General features: G+C 39.2%; 1 protein-coding gene across 3 annotated transcripts in view; it reads right to left on the bottom strand.

The window, feature by feature from the left end:
* Nucleotides 1-93: 93 nt before the first annotated feature.
* The window catches only part of ASB5 (ankyrin repeat and SOCS box containing 5), a 43,324-nt gene continuing 22,916 nt past the window's right edge, over nt 94-20,501 (bottom strand). For 2 of the 3 annotated variants that reach the window (XM_007425722.4, XM_007425723.4), the window contains exons 3-7: nt 18,398-18,505; nt 16,853-17,003; nt 15,566-15,700; nt 11,058-11,249; nt 94-1,158 (exon numbers count right to left, since the gene is read on the bottom strand). In XM_007425722.4, coding sequence (XP_007425784.1) covers nt 938-1,158; nt 11,058-11,249; nt 15,566-15,700; nt 16,853-17,003; nt 18,398-18,505 — 807 coding nt within the window. In that variant the 3' untranslated portion in view covers nt 94-937. Of the gene's footprint in view, nt 1,159-9,123; nt 10,573-11,057; nt 11,250-15,565; nt 15,701-16,852; nt 17,004-18,397; nt 18,506-20,501 lie in introns of those variants that run through there. The other variant, XM_007425724.3, reaches the window with a different exon arrangement.

Below are 20,501 nucleotides of genomic sequence, written 5' to 3'. Positions count from 1 at the left end.
GAGTTTGTAATCATTCTCAGAAAATAAAAATGGTGAGTGGCTGCAGCCTAATACTTTGTTTGGATATGTGTCCATTTGCTTAGAGAATGAATGAATGAATGAATGAATGAATGAATGAATGAATGAATGAATGAATGAATGAATGAATGCAAAATGGGATAGTAGAGAATGTTCTGGAGGTTAAAAGGAGATGGGAATAACCTCACAACTTTCCATATGATTAAAGGAGAAAAATGGATAAAAAATAATAGAGGTAACAATGCTTTGAGATGGGAACGGAAGTGGGAAAGAATAAATGTGTATGAGAAACATTATTTACTTAGCAATTATGGATTCATTAATTCTGCCTAACATGGAGAGCTGAGACATTCTATTCCCTAAACCAATGTCTCTATTTAATTTGGGGAACAGTAAGTTATGGATCCCTCCACCACGTGGAAATAGCTGTAGCAATGAATTCAGCAATTTCCAAACGTGGATTAGATCACAATAGAAAAATACCAGGAGCTGCCAGCCAATTCTGCCGAACCCTTCCTTTAACAGCTGCCCTCCCCAGCACCCAGCACCCACCACCCCGATTCGGCCCCTCCTTCCTTTCGGGTTTTTCTTTCTTTCCTTTTCTGAACTACCTGGCTCTCAATCCTAAACTCTCCTTTCCGTCCACTCGCGCGATTCCCGATCTTACTTGAGAAGCGCCTCAGGGCCCACTAAAGCGTCTTCGGTAGCCATAACAACCATCACCAGGGCAACCTCTAGAGCGACAGACCCGCCTAATGCGGAAAAAAAAGCCAGCGCCCCAAATGCGCATGCGTTTCGGCGGCCGGGCCAACGTATACACGCCTTGAACAGTAGAGACTTTTAATCGCTGGCGCCTTGAACGGTAGAGCTTTTAATTACTGGTCTTTTTCGCGGTGGTGGGTTAATTTTCGGTAGCATCCTAAATCAGGAGGTCGATTACCAGAGTGCATAAATTAAACCCAACCAACCACCCATGCCGGTTGACACAAACTTCCCTGTCAGTTGTCTCCCGCTTATCTTCTCTCCGTGCTGCGTGTTTCTTTTCGCCTCCAAATCTCAAAAGCGGGTTTTTGAACTCGGAGTCGGTGGTCGCCTGACTCGCCCCCTTTCCTTGATCTGCTGGTGTTCTTTTCGCCCCTCCTTTTGAATATATAAGAATAAGCTGTTTCCAGTCATTTTGAAAAAGGAGAAATAGCTGTACTGCGTGATCAAACTCCGTGTCTACTTTGTCTTATAGCGTAAAGAGCGAAATAGATACTTCCGATGAAAAGGAAGGACAAAATTGGCTCTGGGATTCCTTTTATAACATTAATTTCAGGAAAGTTGAAAGCAGAATTGTTTTTGTGATGCTTTGCTTTTGTTCAAGTTGGAGGATAAATGCAAGAGAACTAGTTTGATAAGGTACAGTAATGTGGCACAAAAAGATTTATTGCATATTTTTAAATGGTAAAGACTGAAGCCGTTATCTACGAGTTTTACTGCCGTCCCCCCCCCAAACTTTTGCACATTCACGGTCATTCAACCACATATTTGGTCTTGAAAATACCTTCCTAAATCTCATGCTTGTAGAAAGTGATTCTTTCGTTTTCTAGGGGTGTGCATGCATCTGTCTTGGGTGAGGGTGAAAAAGCCTTTCCTTTCCTTCACAACACAAAGGATACAGATTTCTGCCTACTGTTGGAATTTCTTTGCCAGACCATTGCAAAAAAAGAAGCTGCACATTTTCTGTTTTAATTGATGAGATCAAAAAATGTCAAGTTTGAAACCAATCTAAGATGCCTTAAAAACTGCAGGTGGAAAAGTATTGAGAAAATATTACTGGAGTTGGAATAGGTGGTATAAATCACCTGTCCAAAGGTACTGATGTCTTTTGTTCAAACTTGGCCACATTTTGCTTGCACAATGAAAGTTTTAACCAGCTGAGCAGAGGTTACTGAAATATTCCTGTCCTATGGCAGAAGCTGTTGGCAAATTATATCGTGCATGTTATGTTTCATTCTGAAATTAGAGTGCTGCCCTGATGTGGCTAATTTCTGGATTGGAGAGAAAATTATTAGATTTTGTTTGCACTGTTTGTTTCTTCAGTCATGGGATATGATTTCATAGGCATGGGGGTGGGGTGGGTGGGGTGGAGGGCATTAAACTATCAAACCATAGAGCATGATTGAAGCACAACCCTTTTTGGCCTTGAGAAATTCAGAGGAGCAGTTTGAGAATGGGGAAAAACCACAGGCATAGTAAATAAAAAGAGAAAATTGCGGGGGGGGGGGAATTGCAGCCAGATAACTTCCATCATTAATCTAACAATAGCTGTGAGGCTAGAGGGTGGAATTTGAGGTCTACTGCTTCATTCTTCCCTAGGGTTTTATACTGCACATAAGCCTGGGTTGAGAGACATTGAGCTATTATTTGAGATGGAGCCTGAATATCATGTAAATTGTATTTTGTTTTAATGGGATTTATTATCCAATAAGTCAGAGCAGAACTAGAGCCCTGATTTGCAACTCATATCTTACAGTATTAACTGTGGCACTGCTCAAAACCTCATCTTTTTTAAAATGATAATTTGGTACAAAGAAGCCTTCTGGATAGCTGGAAAGCTGATTTTTCAAGATTATGATTATTGGTTCTTCAAAACAAAAATATTTTCCTGCTAATATTCTTTGGATTCATTCTAATCAGAGGGCATATATAGTTGTATTTATTCCTTGTTTGGGGTATACCATTCAAAATTAAGAAAAAAAAAATCATGGCTGCAATTTATTTATTCAGCAAATAGATTGACTTGCAAGCAACATACCCAAATACATTGTGATGAGGGTGAGATTGCCACTGCTACAAGTATGTTTCATTTTTCAAAGGATAAAATGTGTTAAAATTGTTTTTAAAATTTGCTATGGTAATAATATATGCCCAGATGATATGAGATAATGCTTTAATTTCTATCATGTCTCCAATAGCAGGGCCACCAAACTTTATTAAACATACTTTGAGATTGTGTTGATGCCTGTAGTGGCATGGCTGAGCCTTTTGGGACAATAGCTTGGTAGGTATTGCTACTACCAGCTCTCCCAATGGACAGGTCACCTGTCATCCTCCCCCAACCCCAGTGTGTGGGAGAGGTAGGGCCTCCACAGCCTGCACTATTTTACTGATGATTCAAAAGATAAAAAAGGAAACAAGGAAACAATTGTTATAATGAAGGTGGAAGTCATTTCTTTGTATATTTTTCTTTTTCTTAACTATATTCTTATTTTTTCTTTCTTTTCTATTTTTCTTTCTATTTTTTCTTTCTATTTTTTAGTTTGTATTAGTGTTTATTGTTCTAATTGTAATTTTTAATAAAATTACTACAAAAAGGAAATTAAAATGCAAACTATCTCTGTTGAATAGGAGAAATAAAATTCTGTCTTATAAAAATAGCTGCTTACACATGTGATGGAATGGACTTATGAAGGCCATGCTCAGGGAGATAAGCACGTTCTTAGCCCCCAGGAGCGTGGGAAGTTCAACAAGATGAAGCTGGCACCTCCCTAAAGAATTCACGGTGTTGTGGCTGACTGGCTTGGGAACTTGGGTTCAGTCTGGTGAGATTCTGTCATGAGGTGGAAGCTAATAAACGCAACAGAACTGTATTTGCATTGTCTCGTGGAGTTCTTTGGGCTGAGCCTGACACACATGAATTTAAAAAATATTTAATATAAATATTGAACCTGGTCCCTGAAAAACAAGGACCCCAATGCTTGCCAGGATTTAATGCAGTCATATGAAAGCTTTTAAGCTGAGTTCACAGTGGGGCTGAATTCTGAAGCTCCATAGCTAAAGCTAAAGCAAAAGCAAAGTGATACATTTGAAAGTGTGGAACATTAAATCTACCTTTTCCTAAAGATCATTGTTTTTTACACAGTGAAAATATTGAGGAATGCCACTGTCAGAGAAAGTTACCTAAATTCACAAAAATAGTATATAGATGTAATTTATATTAGATTACTGCAACTCGCGGTACGCAGGGCTGCCCTTGAAGACCACCCAAAAACTTCAGCTGGTGCAGAATGCAGTGCCACGCACGCTCAGTAGTCATTTGGAATACTGCCATGTTACACCTATGTTGCAGGAGCCGCACTGGTTATCAGTAGATTTCCGAATGCAATTCAGGATGCTGGTCATTACCTCTAAAGCCCTGTATGGGTCAGGACCTGGGTTTCCTAGGGACTGCCTTTCCCCAGTAGTTACTGCCTGTCCTACCCAAACAACTAGGGAACACTTAGTAAGGATCCCAGGAGAAATGGTGGGAAGGAGCCTGGTGGTGGGCATTCTCTGTAGCATCTCCCCTACATTGGAATAGCTTGCCCCTTGAGGCAAGGATGGTCCTGACCTTCATGGCCTTCTGAAAAGAAGTCTTCTGGAAAGTCTTTGAAGAGTAATTAAAACCTGTAGAGTGGCACAGATAATGGTGAAGGAGACATTAACTAATAAAGAGACTGTACATAAAATCTCTGCCCTGGGAAAGATGTATGTGTTTAGAAAGAGATTGACCCACCTTGATTCTGCATGGTATAAGGAAGGACAGAGGGAAACTCCAGCAGACTTTCAAGATTCTGTTATTATACTCTACAGCAGTGTTTCTCAACCGTGGGAACTTTAAGATGTGAGGACTTCCACTCCCAGAATTCCCCAGCTAGCATGCATTCCCTACAGCAATAATACAGAATTCCAGTAGCCCTTGTGGAGTCTGTTTCCTCACCTAATTTACCTTGAAGGGCTGACATAATCGGCAGCACCATACTCAATACATTTTAGCATATTGCTCTTAATTAGATTTTTATTTACTATTTTAATTATATTAATTTGGTATTGTGTTTTATCTAACTTTTGTAAGCTGCTAGAGTCTCCCTAGGCAATAGATAAATGCCATAAATAAATAGGAATAAAAATATTAGTATCATTTACATATCAAACTTGAACTAAATTCCTCTTGATCATATTAATCTTAAATACTCAAAGGAGAATCTGTTCATATGCTTTAGCTAAGTGCTGTTTCCATAATTATCTGAAAGTATTAATCTCTTACAGAAACTAGTACATCTCTATATAACAAATAAAACAACAAAAAATAATGGTTTACAAGAAGAGCCTTGCATATTGTGTTTTGTCTGGTTGACCCCCCCCCTCACAAAACTTTTAAAGAGGCATGAATTTGTAATAGTAGGACACTTTAATTTTCTTGAAATCTCTTGAGAAACAAATCCGTCAAGTGTGGTCTGCCCAGGAAATTCCTGATTTGTCTCGTTGACAGCTTCTTTAAAAGGTGGAAAAAGGCACAGGAGGATCATATATCCTTGATTTGATATTAATTAGTAGGGAAGACTTAGTTGAAGAACTGAAAGTAAAAGGTACATTGGGACAAAGTATCATGTAATGCTAAAGTTCTTAATTTTAAAAGAAACCTGCATCAATTGAAGTATAATTTCTAAATCATGGAAAGTAACTTTTCCATTCTGTTTTGCATTGGTCAGACCCCATCCTGAATACTGTATCCAGTTCTGGCACTACACTTCAAGAAGAATTCAGAAAAAAACGGAACAAATTTAGAGGTGGATAAATAGAAACTTAAATCTATGAAGAGATATCAATTCAGTTGTATAAAGCTGAGACAGTGACTAGCAACAACACTAATATAAAGTCCCTTGAACATCTCCTTGCCATCAAAAAAACAGTATAAGCATCTGGTGGCTGATAAGAAGCAGCAAGATATGAAAACCACTTGGAAACAACATTGATGCCACAGAATTGAAGAACTCCGCCCTTTTCTGGCAACTACTGTCCTATCAGATGGCTAGATCCTTTGCTAGCTTAGACTCTCACATATCGCCCGAGGTTTGGGAATACCACTTTCAGGAGATGTACAAGGATCCTAATAATGAGATGTCGACACAAATGAACAAAGGCTTAACGGAGTGGCGTCCAGTATCAGCATCTGAAATCAAGTCTCTTATTGGACAACTCAGAAAAGGGAAGGCTCCGGGGATGGACTTTATTCCAGCGGAAGTATTAAAGAATAATGTAGAATGGTGGACCCCAGTTTTAGCATTGCTTTTTACCTATCTTGATAATATGGGGTGAATCCCAGAGGACTGGGGCTTGGCTATTATAGTCCTGATTTTTAAAAAAGGGAAGATAGATGACCCTGCAAATTACAGGCCTGTTAGTCTACTAAACATAATTAGCAAGCTTTACGCTAGACATCTTCACGGAAAACTCAAGGATTGGTTGGATCAGGGAAATTTGATAGCAGATGAGCAGGCTGGCTTCAGAGAGGGTAGGGGAACAATTGAACAATGTTTGGTTCTCCAGCATCTGATTAAAAAATATTGTACCAACAAGATAACTTCATTGTACACTGTCTTTATAGACCTAAAGGCAGCTTTCGACTCTGTATCTAGGACTAAGTTGTGGGAAAAGCTGGAAGTTGCTTCAGTAGACAGTAGGCTCCTCCATTTAATTTGTGCTCTATATTCCAATACGGTCCTTAAAGTCAGATGTAACAGGCACAGATTCCTTTCAAAGCCGATTAAAGTACAAAAGGGGGTGAAACAGGGTTGTATTTTGGCTCCTCTACTTTTCAACTTTTATATTAATGATATGGTGTCTAAATCACCTGGATTTTCACCCCCCCCCCAAATTAGGGGACTGAAGTATTGCCTTACTGCTTTATGCAGACGATGCGGTTATACTCTCCAGGACACCTATAGGCTTTAATAGAGCTTTGAGAACTCTGGCCTGATATTGTATCAACAATCAGCTGGAAATAAATTATCAGAAAACCAAGATCATGGCCTTCACTAAAAGGGCGAAATTCCATCCCTGGGATATAAACGGACAAAGAATAGAGCAAGTGACTAGCTTCAAGTATTTCGGTGTAGTTATGCACGCTATGGGGTTGAGGAAAGCCCACTGTGATTATGCTGCCGATTCTGGACAAAGATCAGCGAATGCTATCCTAAAATTCTTCCGGCACAAAGGAGGGTACTATGTACCAGCAGCTCTTAAACTCTTCCAGGCTAAGCCGTTAGCCCAGCTCCTTTACGGGTCCTTCATTGGCTCTCCCAACTTCAAGTATGACATCCCTGGAAAGAGTCCAATCAAAATTTATCAGAGCAGCACTCCAAATGCCCAGATGTGTGCCAAATGCTTATCTTTGACTGGAAGCAGGTATGATAAAAGTTGAGGCCAGAGTTTGCCTAGCTTCCCTGAACCTTTGGCTAAAGCTCAAGTATTACCCTCAAGGTTTAGTGCTACTTATCTTTCAAGATAATTTCCAATCTTCCTGGAAAAAGGACACTGATCTTAGTCTCTCAAAGCTAGGATTTTCCATGACTCTGATTCTGAGGATGGAATATGAACAGGAAAAATTGGCCTTGAAGCAAAGGACAAAAGATATAGAGCGCCAGGCGGATTTAGGGAAGGCTCCTTACTTCCTATCTCCAGTGTATAGTAGATTTATCATCACTGCTGCTAACTACCTTACTCATCTTGAAATTCCTAGTCATCGGAAAGGTTTTCCTTAGCCCAAAGCCATCCTCTCCCCTCTGCAGTGCTGGATGGCAGATATAAAAAAATTCCATTAGTGGCAAGGCGGTGCTCTTGTGACATTGGAGAGGTAGAAACTACAGACCGTGTTCTTCTTCATTGTCCTCTTTATAAAGAGCTCCGGAGTAAATTAATTTTACCCTTGATCAACAAATATCCTGGGCGTAAAGATACAGACTATATGCAAATGGTACTTATAAATGAACAGCCAATTGCTACAGCGCAGGTAGCCAGGTTCTGCGCAGCTGCAATGAAGATCCATCAGATTGTGATTGGAAAATTGCAGTAATGTGCCCTTTGTAACAACTTTTGCTGTATATACAGTATATCATTATATTTACCTTTGCTCTTATATATGTTTATATCCAACAAAATACTAGTTATTATAATATAAATTAATAAGATTGTATTTAAGTTTGATTAAGGAGCTCATTCAAATTGTGATATAAATGTATTTTAATACTAACTGGAACTTGTAACTTTAAATCTATTCGATTTTAGTTGGTTTATCACTTTTTAGCCTCAAAGTGTATTCTTTTATAGAATTGCCGCTTGTACTGGTTGGTGACCGTAATAAAATGTATTGACTGATATTCCAAGAAAAAAAAATCTATGAAGAGAGACTGAAAGGGCTGTGAACATTTAGTCTTGGAAAAAGATGACTGGGGGGATATGATAGCGCTCTTCAAACACCTGGAAGGATGTCACATTGAAGAAAGTCAAGATCGATTCTCTCTTGTTCCAGAGCACAGAATGATGAGTTTAAGTTACAGGAAGGCAGGTTCCAATTGAATGTTACAAAAGTCAGTAAAAATTGACAGTGGAAGAACTGCTCATAAAAGTGGTGGGGCCCCCTTCACTGGATGTGTTCAAATTGAGGTTAGATAGTCTTCCATTGGCGGTGCTTTAATTTGAATTCCTGCTCTAAGCAAGGGGTGGACTTGACAGTCTAAATGTCCTGTTTCAACTCTATAATTATACCAATTGACAAAGCTTCCTTGGAATTTTCATACAAAGAGAAACAAAGGAGTCATAATACAACTAAAGCCCAAGTCCCAATATATATGAGAATTACTATTACTATTGAGGTCTAGTGCCATCAAATCTGGTTTGTGCTTTTTATTTATTTAATCTTTTATTCATATAAGTGCCCTTTGTAATTTATGTGTATTTTGAAGAAAAATAATCACATATACAAACATTTACGGTACCATTATGTAGGCTAAAGCAGGAGTGGTTAAGTCCCTATTTTGTCCTGAAATTTCTTGGGTGATACCAGGACAGTTAGAGGGTAGGTAAATTCACAATAGTACAGTAGGTCTTCCTAAAGTATATAAGCAGGAGAGGTCTGAAAAAAAAATGACACCTATTTGTTTAACCATCTTTCAAGTTTTATATATGTATATCTATTTTAGAGATAAAGAGAGAGAAAGAATATGTATTTAACATCTTGTGTATTCACACACACACGCACATTCATTCATCTTTACTCAGAATATAACAATCAAACAATAATTAAACTAAACGATGGATTTTATGGAAAACTTAGAAGATCTAGATTTTCAAAACATTCTCCCCTATTCCCACTACCTACATAGTTACTTACATAGCATTTCATAAAATTTTTGAAGACAGAAATACACTGTGGGATCATTCAATTCTAGCTCTTAAAAGACCAATAATACACTAAAAGGCAGTTAATCTCCCATTCTTTCAACTGCAGTAGGAACATATAAGAAAGTAGCTTCTGTGGGAGCACCAGTATTTAAATAGACAAACCTACTACTAAGGGTTATATATTCTTGCCTTACAAATGCAAATGAGCTGAATCTTCTCCAGTTAAGCTAATTCTTGCAGAATAGGAATAATAATCTTTTTTTAGGCCAAATATCATACTGGGGGGGGGCACGTAGCAGAAAATGGGCACTCCTAGGACAAAAACTGAATTAGATTTTATTTAAATTTAAATTTAATTGCAATTAAATTATTAAATGAAATTAGTATGATCATTTCCCAGTCCTATTGTGCTTGATAGCCTCTCTTTTCAGTTGCATTTTGGAAAAAAACTTGGTCTGGAACTGCATCCAAACCTTGGGAAGCTCCTTGTGATCCTGGGATCACAGTTCAGGGAATTTTATACAGAGAACAAATATGGAAAGGATTGGAAGCATTAATTTATGTGAAATCTCAGTTCTCTTTCTCCCCACTACCACCCTAGTAGTTTTAAGAAAATACTGCGCTGGAGAAAAAGAAATCAGAATTCCTGCAAGAATTTACCATTTGCAGCGCAAAGTACAGTCTCCTGGAAAGACTGAACAACAGTAAAATGTAAATGGAGTGATTAATCAGTAGACACTACATTGTCAAATATAACACACTTTCAAAATATTAGGGCTGTATAAGTCCTTCAAAAGACATGCTTTGGAACATGTGGAGGAGTGTACAAAACCTGTCTCTCTTTTTTTAATTGCTAACGTAGCTGCATGAAAAGTTTCTCCTGGCTCTGTCTGCATACATGTGCATGTACAGCCACCTCATAAGCGGACATAGCTGGAAGCAGCTTTTTATTAAATATCTGGTTGCTTTAATAATTCAAAAAGAGGGTCTTTGTACATATTCCCTTGCATTCCACACCTTTTTCAAAGGATTTGTACCGCTCTATAAAATATGAATACATTTTATATTTAATTATAGTAGTGCTTCAAGGAATCCCAAATTGTGTTGCAGCATGATTTTAATGTACAGATGTGTTTTAGGCTGTCCCCTATCCTATCAATTTTTCATGTGAAGCATATTGTAAAATACTTCTTCAAGTTCTGAGAAACTAATCACTATTTTATCGGTACTGTAAGAAGTTTTTCAAGATTTTTGGCAGCTGAAGTTGTGGCACAAGATGCAATCTAGACTTTCCTATATAATTTCGGATTCTTAGTCGGCACAGCTGGCAAAGAGAACACGGAGTAACTGCAAGTGAATAAAAAATGAAATTAGGTGGCAGTTCAGTATCCTCAAGAACTTACATTTTGTTTTTATTATATTATATATATTTTATGATATATCCAAACAGACATTTCAGTTGAATATATTTGATTTCTTGTATGTGTCTGCCGTTTTTACTGATATACATATAATAAATATGTAGTACATATACGTGTTTTCTGTAAGAAAAATTAAGAAATATTTGCAAAGTTCAAAAAGACTTCTTGAAATGACTTGGGGAAGAAAATATAAATTTAGGGTAGAGAAAATAACAGTTTCCCCAGGAGAAACTGAAGTTTGCAACCTACTCTAATCAGACAGGAGGAGGATGGAAAATTCCTCTCCCCTTATTCTAAATATAATCTATGTGCTTCCTCAGCACTGAGAAAGAGGGGGGGAAAAGAAGCTTGATCTTCGTGCAGCCATCCAAAACCCAATAGCAACAGAGAAAGAGGAAATATGAACCTTACCTTCATGTAGTAGCAATATCTTTTCCACCAAGCTGCTTGAAACAGCAACATCTACTGGTCGTTCAAACTCTGTATTTTTGGCATTTATGTCTGCTCCAAACTCAAGAAGCATGTTTATTATTTCTGTATTAGATAGCCTTGCAGCTGCATGCAATGGAGTTTCCAAAAACTTTCCTTTCTGCACATTTGCACCTATAGATTTATAATATGATGCATTTTATATTAACCTAAGGATATTTTAATAAAGGGTCATAGTCAAATCACAGTATCTAATTTTTGTTTCTTAGAAATAAAGATTTGTTAGCAATTTGTTTTACTTATATTCTACCTTTCCACACCAGTGAGTACTAAAGGCAGCTAATATAACTTTGTATATAATAGTAAAACTAATTAAAAAGTAAAAGCCCAGTAAAATAGATGTGTCTTGGATTTTTTTCTCTAAAGCAGAAAGCGTGGACAGCTTTACACAACTCAGGTAGTACATTAAACATCTTGGGAACAGTGCAGGAGAAAACCCTCTCCTGTATGTCGGAGAAATGAGCCTTGGATAGCGAAGGCATCTTTAGTAGTGCCTCTCCTATAGATATTAACAGTCATACAGTTTCATAACAGGAGAAGTAGTCCCTTCAAGGGTGAAGATCAGATCAGATCAGACTAGACTAGACTAATTTAATATATCTAGCATTTTAATATATAAATGTTGTAAATGCTGACTTTCCAAATGATGAGTGTACAGAATGTGTGCATGTGCAGTAGTGAGAGAAGGTTGGAGAAATCTGGTAACTGTTTGGGGGTGAATTCCATATTGATGGAGGTGAGGAACCAATCACAGTAGGCAGGGGACACAGGTTGGTGGCAGCCCCCTCTTCTGGCCCTGTGGTCTTGATGATCCGATCACTGATAACCTTAGCTTCTTGCTGCTGATAGTAACTAACAGGTCTGACTTATTTATCCATGATTTGGTGGATAAAGAAAGTACCTGGTGTGTATTTCCAAAAGCTGGTTGGGTGGAGGTAGCAATGTCACCTCTTGGAGATATGTCCATACCTTGCCTGTGATCAGGGCCTCTGCCCCCTGAGATTTTGGGGTGTGAATGCTTGTGTGGTAAGCTGGATAATAGTAACAAGATCGGGATCCTGCTTGTGTATGAGCTCAGGGTGGGTGGTTTTAGTGTTAAGGGATGTTATCCTCCATGCCATGGGGGCTAGGGCTGGAACAACTTGGATTTTCATGCCAACCGTGGGCTTTCCCAGATAATCTTGGGCCTGTGTGAGCTGAATATGGAGGGCATTTGACTCAGCGCTTTGCTGTAGTTAGATTATGTTGTCCAAATAAGATTGTCAATCTGGACTCCTATGTAGTGAATGGATTGGTTATGATGGTACAAACAAATGCCTTATGGATCCAGATGGATTCCAAGAGATGCTTGGGAAATGTCCCAGAAATCTTATAGGCAGGAAACAATGTTTATGGTTATGGCAGCAACACGGTGGAACGGATCCCTTTTAGATATTAAGGTAGCCCCCACTATGATGGCCTTCCAGAAAGCAGTGAGCTTTTCCAGAAGGCCTTTGATAGTTAAATGCTATTTTGTATATTATTGTGAGACTGCTGCTGTGTTTAATTTTACTGTGGGATTGTTTACAATTGTTTACATCCTTACTGGGCACATTTTATTGTTTTACATTGTTATTGTTATACTACGGACATTTTAATTATTCTATAAGCCATCAGGATTCTAACTAGATTTGGTGTCATATAAATTTACTCAAAATGTTAATATAAGAAATCAGTTTAATTTCTATTGTTATACATGCATACAAGCACACAGACAAACACACATGTGCCTTCAAGTCAGCCACCTTGACTCTTGGCAACTACATGGACAAGTCCATGCAATTTCTTGAGAATGTTTTTGGGAAGTGGTTTACCATCGCCTTCTTTCTATGGCTGAGAGAGTAACTGGCCCAAAGTCACCTAGGTGGTTTCACGCCTAAGGCAGGACTAGAAATAATGTTCTCCCAGTTTATAACCCATTGCCTTTAACCACTACACCAAACTGGCTCTCACTGTTAGCCACTAGGTTTCTTAAAATTTGTCTTTTATTGGATCCATGGTATTTAGCTTCAGGTAATCCAGAATGCAGTGGTGTGGGTAGTTATGGGCACAGCTTGTTATGCCCAGGTACCACTGCTACTCCGTAAACTGCACTTGCTCCCAATAGGCTTCCAGGTGCAATTCGGGATGCTGGTTATCACCTTTAAAGCTCTACATGGTATAGGACTGGGATACTTGGAGGACCACATTCTCTGAAGAACATTTACCTACCCCACATAATTCCATAGAGAGGTTCCCTCTTTTAAACTTTGGCACCTTATGGGACTTAGGAAGCATGCCTTTTCAGTGACTGCCCCTGTGGTGTGGAACAATCTCCTCCCAAAATATGACAGGCCCCAACTCTGCTTGAAAATCAGTTAAGACCTGGCGTTTTCCCCAGACATTTGGGTCCACCTGAACAGAATCCCCTTTTGGTTGCTTTTATTATTGTGTTTGGTCATCATTTGATACTTTGCATTTTACGCTTACATATTGTGTATATTTTAGGTAATTTGGTTCTTTTGGTTTATTGTTTATTTTTCTGTTGTATGCTGCCCAGAGTCACATTGTTTGAGTTGGGTGGCCTTATAAAGATTACTGCAACTGAAAAAACAATACAACAAAGATTGTTCAAAACGTAACAATGAATGATAAATGTATTCTAAATTGGTCATAATTAATTGTTAACAATGCTTTTTCTGATAGATTAGCTTTGTATAAATAATGTTCTGGATCAAAATATTGAATATGGCTGTTTGTATTTCTTCTTAAGATCACATACAGTATGTATTCATATCAGTATGCATGTATGCTTTTCTTTTTCTTTGTTTCTGTCAGGGCCTAGCAGGACCCATAATCTTCCTCAAAAGAGGACCAAGCTGATGAATTTGGTAACTCAGATATTAAGGAACCAAGGCCTAGTATCAACACTGAAACATAAGGTATTCTGGCCTGAAACTGAAGGCAAGGCCCTCCAGTCCCCAAGAACATATGGAGACCCTGAAACCAGAAAGGTGAAGAAATGGCCATTTGCAAGAGGAAACTCTTGATGGGAGTGAAGCGTTGTAGTATCTCACCCTAATAAATCAAGATTGCCTAGCTTCAGCTGCTTCTGGATGGGGGACATAGAGCCCTGAATTTTTAAGGCCCCTCAATAGGGAGATTTCTTGGTAATAATCCTACTTTGAAAATACACAGGCAATTCCTGACTATGTGGATTCTTTGGTTATGAGACTGGATTTGATAACTGGTTATCTTGAACCTAGACTTCTGGATAGATTGACTTAGGTACCGCTGCTGCTGCCTGACTCCTTGCAACTCAAATGCTGGAACCTAATTTTCAGCTTTACAAGCAAATGCAATTGTAAGTGGACTTGATTTATGCCTGTTCTGTTAACCTTTGGTTGGAGCTTTCTTAAGCTATGAAAGCTTCTGCCCCTGATTTATTTTTAACTCTTATGTTTGTTTTGGGTTTTGCCTTGATATTTTATTTATCACAGCACGTGGCAGCATTTATACAACTTGGTTAATCTTGGGGAAAAAAAAAAAACTAACAGGATCAGACCTAATATTTAGATAGGAGATCACCATGAATTCCCAGGAGTGTATACTAAACTGGGAAGTCAAGAAAACATCCTGAAAAAAATCTAATGACAAATCACTTCTAAATTGTTGGTAAGAAAGTTATTGGGCATGTGTTTGAAATCACCAGGAACTGAATTTAAGGAAGTATTTGCTTTTTTGTTGTAGTAATAAAATATAAAGGTAATCAGTCAGTCAACATATAGCCTTAGTTGATCTTTCAGAGATATAACAGTCCCATCCAGAATGAGCAGAACAATCATGCATATTTATTTATTACTTTTGAATATGCCAGAGTTAAAAAGACACTAAGTTAACATGGATTGAGTTATAAAAGAAAGTATGGGTCTTTAAAACAAGGGATGTCACGAACTTTATTTTTTTTAGCTATAATGTGCATAGTGATCTGAGGATTGTTGAGTTTCATATATAAATAAATTGAAAAGTGACATAATTTGAAGTATTGTTGATATAATATGGATTAATTATGATAAATATCATTTGAAACCTATTAAAATAATACTTTCCTGTGTGTTTATTATTAATGGGTTCCAGAATATACATCATCTTCTGATGATGATGGTGATGATGATAATGAGAAGAAGTAAATAATTTATTGTTCAGAAATAAATTACACTTAAAGGTAATGTTCTTGGTTGATCTGAAATCCATGCAGAGCTACTAAAGTGGGCCTAATTAGATGTATTTGTTGGCTTTATTTATAGCAAATATAAAACAGTGTGTGTGTGTGTGTGTATTTCTGTATACTGAAAGACCAGTTCAGTTCAAGGAGAAAGCAGAATAAAAATACATTAAACGATATATATTACCTGAATGCAAAAGTTTGTGAACACACTGTTTCTGCTGTGAAAAGCAAGCCACATATAGAGGTGTTCCTAGGTGAGGAACATCTTGATCAACTTCTATGCCCCAAGAAATCAGCAATTCTAGACAATCACTGTGACCTAAAGAAAACATAATGTAATTATTTCCTAAAATAAGACCTTACATTTTAAAATGGCTGGTTCATTTTGTAATCTTCTTATTCTAAGGCAGTGCTTCCCAAACATTTTCCTTCATTACCCAAAACACAGTGGGGAAGAAGGGCGCTGGTGGGTGCATGCATGTGAGCGAAGGGGGAAGGAGGGCACAGTGTGCACTAGCGAGCAAAGGTGGGAAGGAGGGCGCAGTGCATGTGTGCGAGCGAGTGAAGGGGAATGGAGGGCATGGTGCACATGAGTGAGGGAAGGAGGGTGCAGTGCATGTGTATGTGCAAAGGGGGGAAAGAGGGTGTGATACATGTGAGTGGAGAAAGGCAAGGGTGGGTGGGGGAAGACTTACCCAAGCAACTTGCAACGTCCCCTGCCAGCTTCCCTATTGACTTTGCTTGTGGGAAGCTGGCAGGGAAGGTTTCAAATGGTGATCACATGACCGTGGGATGCTGCAACTGGTCGTAAGTGCAAGCTGGTTGCCAAGCACCCGAATTTTGTTCACATGACTGCAGGGGTGCTTCGAAGACCAGTCATAAGCCCCTTCCTTCAGCACCGTCGTAACTTCGAACGGTTGCTGAATGAATGGTCATAACTCGAGGACTACCTGTATTACAAAAATAATATCATTGAATTATCTTTATGTCATTTCTACAAATTACCATCGGTAATGTATTGTCGAAGGCTTTCACGGCCAGAATACGATGGCTGGTGTGGGTCTTCTGGGCTGTGTGGCCGTGTTCTGGAAGTTTTGTTTCCTAACGTTTCACCAGCACCTGTGACTGGCATCTTCAGAGCACAGAGAGAACTGCTCCTGTCTGTGCTCCTGCACTCTGAAGATGCTGGTCACAGGTGCTGGCGAAACGTTAGGAAACAAAACTTCCAGAACAAGGCCACACAGCCCGGAAGACCCACACCAGCCATACCATCGGTAATTTCATAGATTTTCATCTTAATAGGAATACTTTGGGAGATTTTCGAATCTATTTTAGGACACGTGGCAATCTTTAAGTCAATTTAAATGTGCCTGTTGTGAATGGGTTCATGTGCCGTTACCCAAAGAAAAACCACTTTTACCCAGTTTGGGGTAATTTACCCAGGTTTGGAAAGCACTGTTCTAAGCCTTACCTCTGCTGGCTGCTTCATGAGTTGGCGAAGGGAGACATGTCTCCCATTTAATTTTTGCACCATATTCCAACAAAACTTGTACACAAGATGCACTTCCTCTTGAGCAGGCATTGAATAAAGGTGTTATCCCATCAATTGTTGTGGCATTCACCTAAAATATTGGTTAGATTTATCAGTGGAGATAAAATACATGTTGACAAATCATACTTTATATTTATTGCCTTCTCTTTGTCATTTTTAAGTTAGTGAAAACACTGAATATAGCAAGGGAATCTCTCTACCGGCATGGCTTACAGAGGGAGCAACTAGAGCTATTCTCTTCGGAAATGTATAGTACATGTTACAAACAATGGTGGAAATCTGCCAGATTTGAAGGATAAAAGGATTGAGTATGCATAGAAAATGACAACTGAGGGAAATAAGAAGAGTAAGTGCATGTATATTATTTTGACGTAGTATTAATGAAAGATAAATAGGGAGGTCTCTGTCCATTGTTTTGTTGGTTCATCTTCAGAGACCCTTGTTGTTTTTTTCATTCTTTGCTAATATTGGTTTTTGTTATTTTAATATGTTGTTAGCCTCCCAGAATCATATTTGCAAGATCAGTGGCCATATAAATCTATTTACCGTAAATCAATAAATAAATGCCCTTCACTGAAAATGGAAATTGTGTAGCTATAAGCATCAGGGTCAGTAGGTAAGGGAGGCAAATTATGAAATGTGTATCACTAGCTTATGATGCAAACCACACAACTTACATACTTGTATCCAATGTGGTTTGGAGGTACAAAAGGCCTGGGTTTGCAGCATGACGTTTTGACACACATTGCATAATTGTCTCATCTCATGTGTGTACCAGATACCTATGCACACCTTTTCCCATGCTTAAACCACTCAGAGAATACAGTTAAGTGAGGATTGTTTTGTTGTTTTAATCTGCGCTCAGTCGTTACCGACTCTGCAGTGACTGCTTGGACGAGTCCTTGCAGTTTTCAAGGCAAGGTGTTTCGGAAGTGGTTTGCCAGAGCCTCCTTCCTAGAGCAGAGCCCAGCTGGCGAGCGCAGGAGGCGGAGTTTCCGTTGCTTTGCGCCCTTTTCGGGCGAGCGCGGTTTCGCGCTTACCGGCAACTGCTCCTGACTCCTTTTGCAAGGCGCTGCCAGCATTTTTCCTCCCACCGGAGTGAGAGTACCCATTTATCTACTCACGTGAGTTTTCGAACTGTTGGGTTGACAGGAACTGGGGAGGAAACAGGAGCTCACCCTGTTAACGTGAAGGCTGGACTCGAACCGCTGAAGCGTCGACCATTTCTGGCCGGCAACTGTCAGCGTCATTAAGCCGCTGCGCCACCACATCCCCCAAGTGAGGATTACATACACTGAATTACATACTGCAGGGAAATGTCATTTTGGTAAAAAAAAAAAAAAAAAAAAAGCTAGCCTTCCAATAAAATAGATAATGATACACATTATCTCAATCCTTTGAAGAAGAACTAACTTTTTATATCTTCTAACCACAGTTCAAATTGACATCAGTCTGATCACTTACATTTGCTCCTGCTTCAAGAAGTATCCTAGCACATCCTACGTGATCTCCAAGGCATGCCTCATGCAATGGGGTCACTTGATCAATGGTTAAAGCATCCACATTGTATCCCTAAAAGAAGAAACTAACAATCACAACCAGTCTCCTAACTATTCAGTTTCTTAATGAAAGATAAACTATATAACAAGAAGTCTTTATAGAATATTTGTGTAACATACACTTTTAACATTATTCAAAAGGAATGCGATTATGAAAAAGAATGCTATAGTTCAGAATATTTTTTGGTTTGATTAAGTATTGTAAACCGCAGTATGAAACCATGCTTGTTGTTCACCAACTAATTGCAATCACTGCTTTTTGCAGTTAGCTGGCCCACTCTTGTTTGTTTTTTTGTCCCATCCTAATTTTTAATCCACAGAAGCTCAAGGCAACTCTGTCTTTCAGTATGTGGAAACAAATCAAGAATCAGCCACATAGAGCATGATCGCTTTGCTTGTCAAAAAAAAATCTAGGTTGTGCTACATCCTGGTTTGTTTAACCACAGATTGTTGGAGAAGCCAGTGATTCAGTTCAGGGTTCTCAACCTTTTTTTGCTCATGGCCCTCTTCTGAGCTTCATTTACCTGTGATCCCCCTCATTGTCGCTGTTAGCTGGACACAAGGAACTTTACCACTGCACTGTTTATTCATTTAAACTGTATCATATAAAGACTATGGTCTCCTAGAAATGCCCTCCTGGCCCACATTGAGAACCACTTCTAGTTTCTAGAAATTCTAGAAACGAATTCTAGTTCATATATAACTAGAATCAGGTATGAATCTTACAGGTGAAACTCGAAAAATTAGAATATCGTGCAAATGTTCAGTTATGTCAGGAAGGCAACTCAAAAGGTGAAACCAATATATGAGATACTGTAGATGCATTACATGCAAAGCGAGATATGTCAAGCCTTACTGTGGTATAATTGTGATGATTATGGCGTATAGCTTATGAAAACCCCAAATTCACAATCTCAGAAAATCAGAATATTACATGACATCAATAACACAAGGATTGGAAATAGAACAATATCGGACCTCTGCAAAGTATAAGCATGCATATATACTCAGTACTTGGTCTGGGCCCCTTTTGCAGCAATGACTGCCGCAATGCGGTGTGGCATGGATACTATCAGCCTGTGGCACTGCTGAGGCGTTATGGAAGACCAGGATGCTTCAATAGCGGCCTTCAGCTCCGCTGCATTGTTTGGTCTTATGTCCCTCATCTTTCTCTTGGCAATGCCCCATAGATTCTCTATGGGGTTCAGGTCAGGCGAGTTTGCTGGCCAATCAAGCACAGTAATCCCATGGTCACTGAACCAGGTTTTGGTACTTTTGGCAGTGTGGGCAGGTGCCAAGTCCTGCTGGAAAATGAAGTCAGCATCCCCATAAAGCTCGTCTGCGGAAGGAAGCATGAAGTGCTCCAAAATCTCCTGGTAGACGGCTGCGTTGACCCTGGACTTAATGAAGCACAGTGGGCCAACACCAGCAGATGACATGGCTCCCCAAATCAACACAGACTGTGGAAACTTCACACGACTTCAAGCATCGTGTATTGTGTGCCTCTCCATTCTTCCTCCAGACTCTGGGTCCTTGGTTCCCAAATGAGATGCAAAAGTTGCTCTCATCAGAAAAGAGGACTTTGGACCACTGGGCAACAGACCAGTTCTTTTTTTCTGTAGCCCAGTAAGACGCTTCTGACGTTGTTTGTTGTTCAGGAGCGGCTTGACAAGAGGAATACGACATTTGAAGCCCATGTCCAGGATCCGTCTGTGTGTGGTGGCTCTTGATGCACTAACTCCAGCCTCAGTCCACTCCTTGTGAAAGTCCCCAACACTTTTGAATGGCCTTTTCCTGACAATCCTCTCCAGGCTGCGGTCATCCCTGCTGCTTGTGCACCTTTTTCTACCACACGTTTCCCTTCCACATAACCTTCTATTGATGTGCTTTGATACAGCACTTTGGGAACATCCAACTTCTTTTGCAATTATCTTTTGGGGTTTTCCCTCCTTATGGAGGGTGTCAATGATGGTTTTCTGCACAACTGTCAGGTCAGCAGTCTTTCCCAT

The sequence above is a fragment of the Python bivittatus genome, unplaced genomic scaffold (assembly GCF_059951505.1).
Source record: "Python bivittatus isolate LINGU-HERP-01145 unplaced genomic scaffold, Pbiv_v1 ctg000070_np1212, whole genome shotgun sequence".
In the NCBI taxonomy this organism is placed as follows: Eukaryota; Metazoa; Chordata; class Lepidosauria; order Squamata; family Pythonidae; genus Python; species Python bivittatus.
The sequence above is the reverse complement of the archived record's forward strand: the minus strand, read 5'-3'. Positions and strand labels throughout refer to the sequence as shown.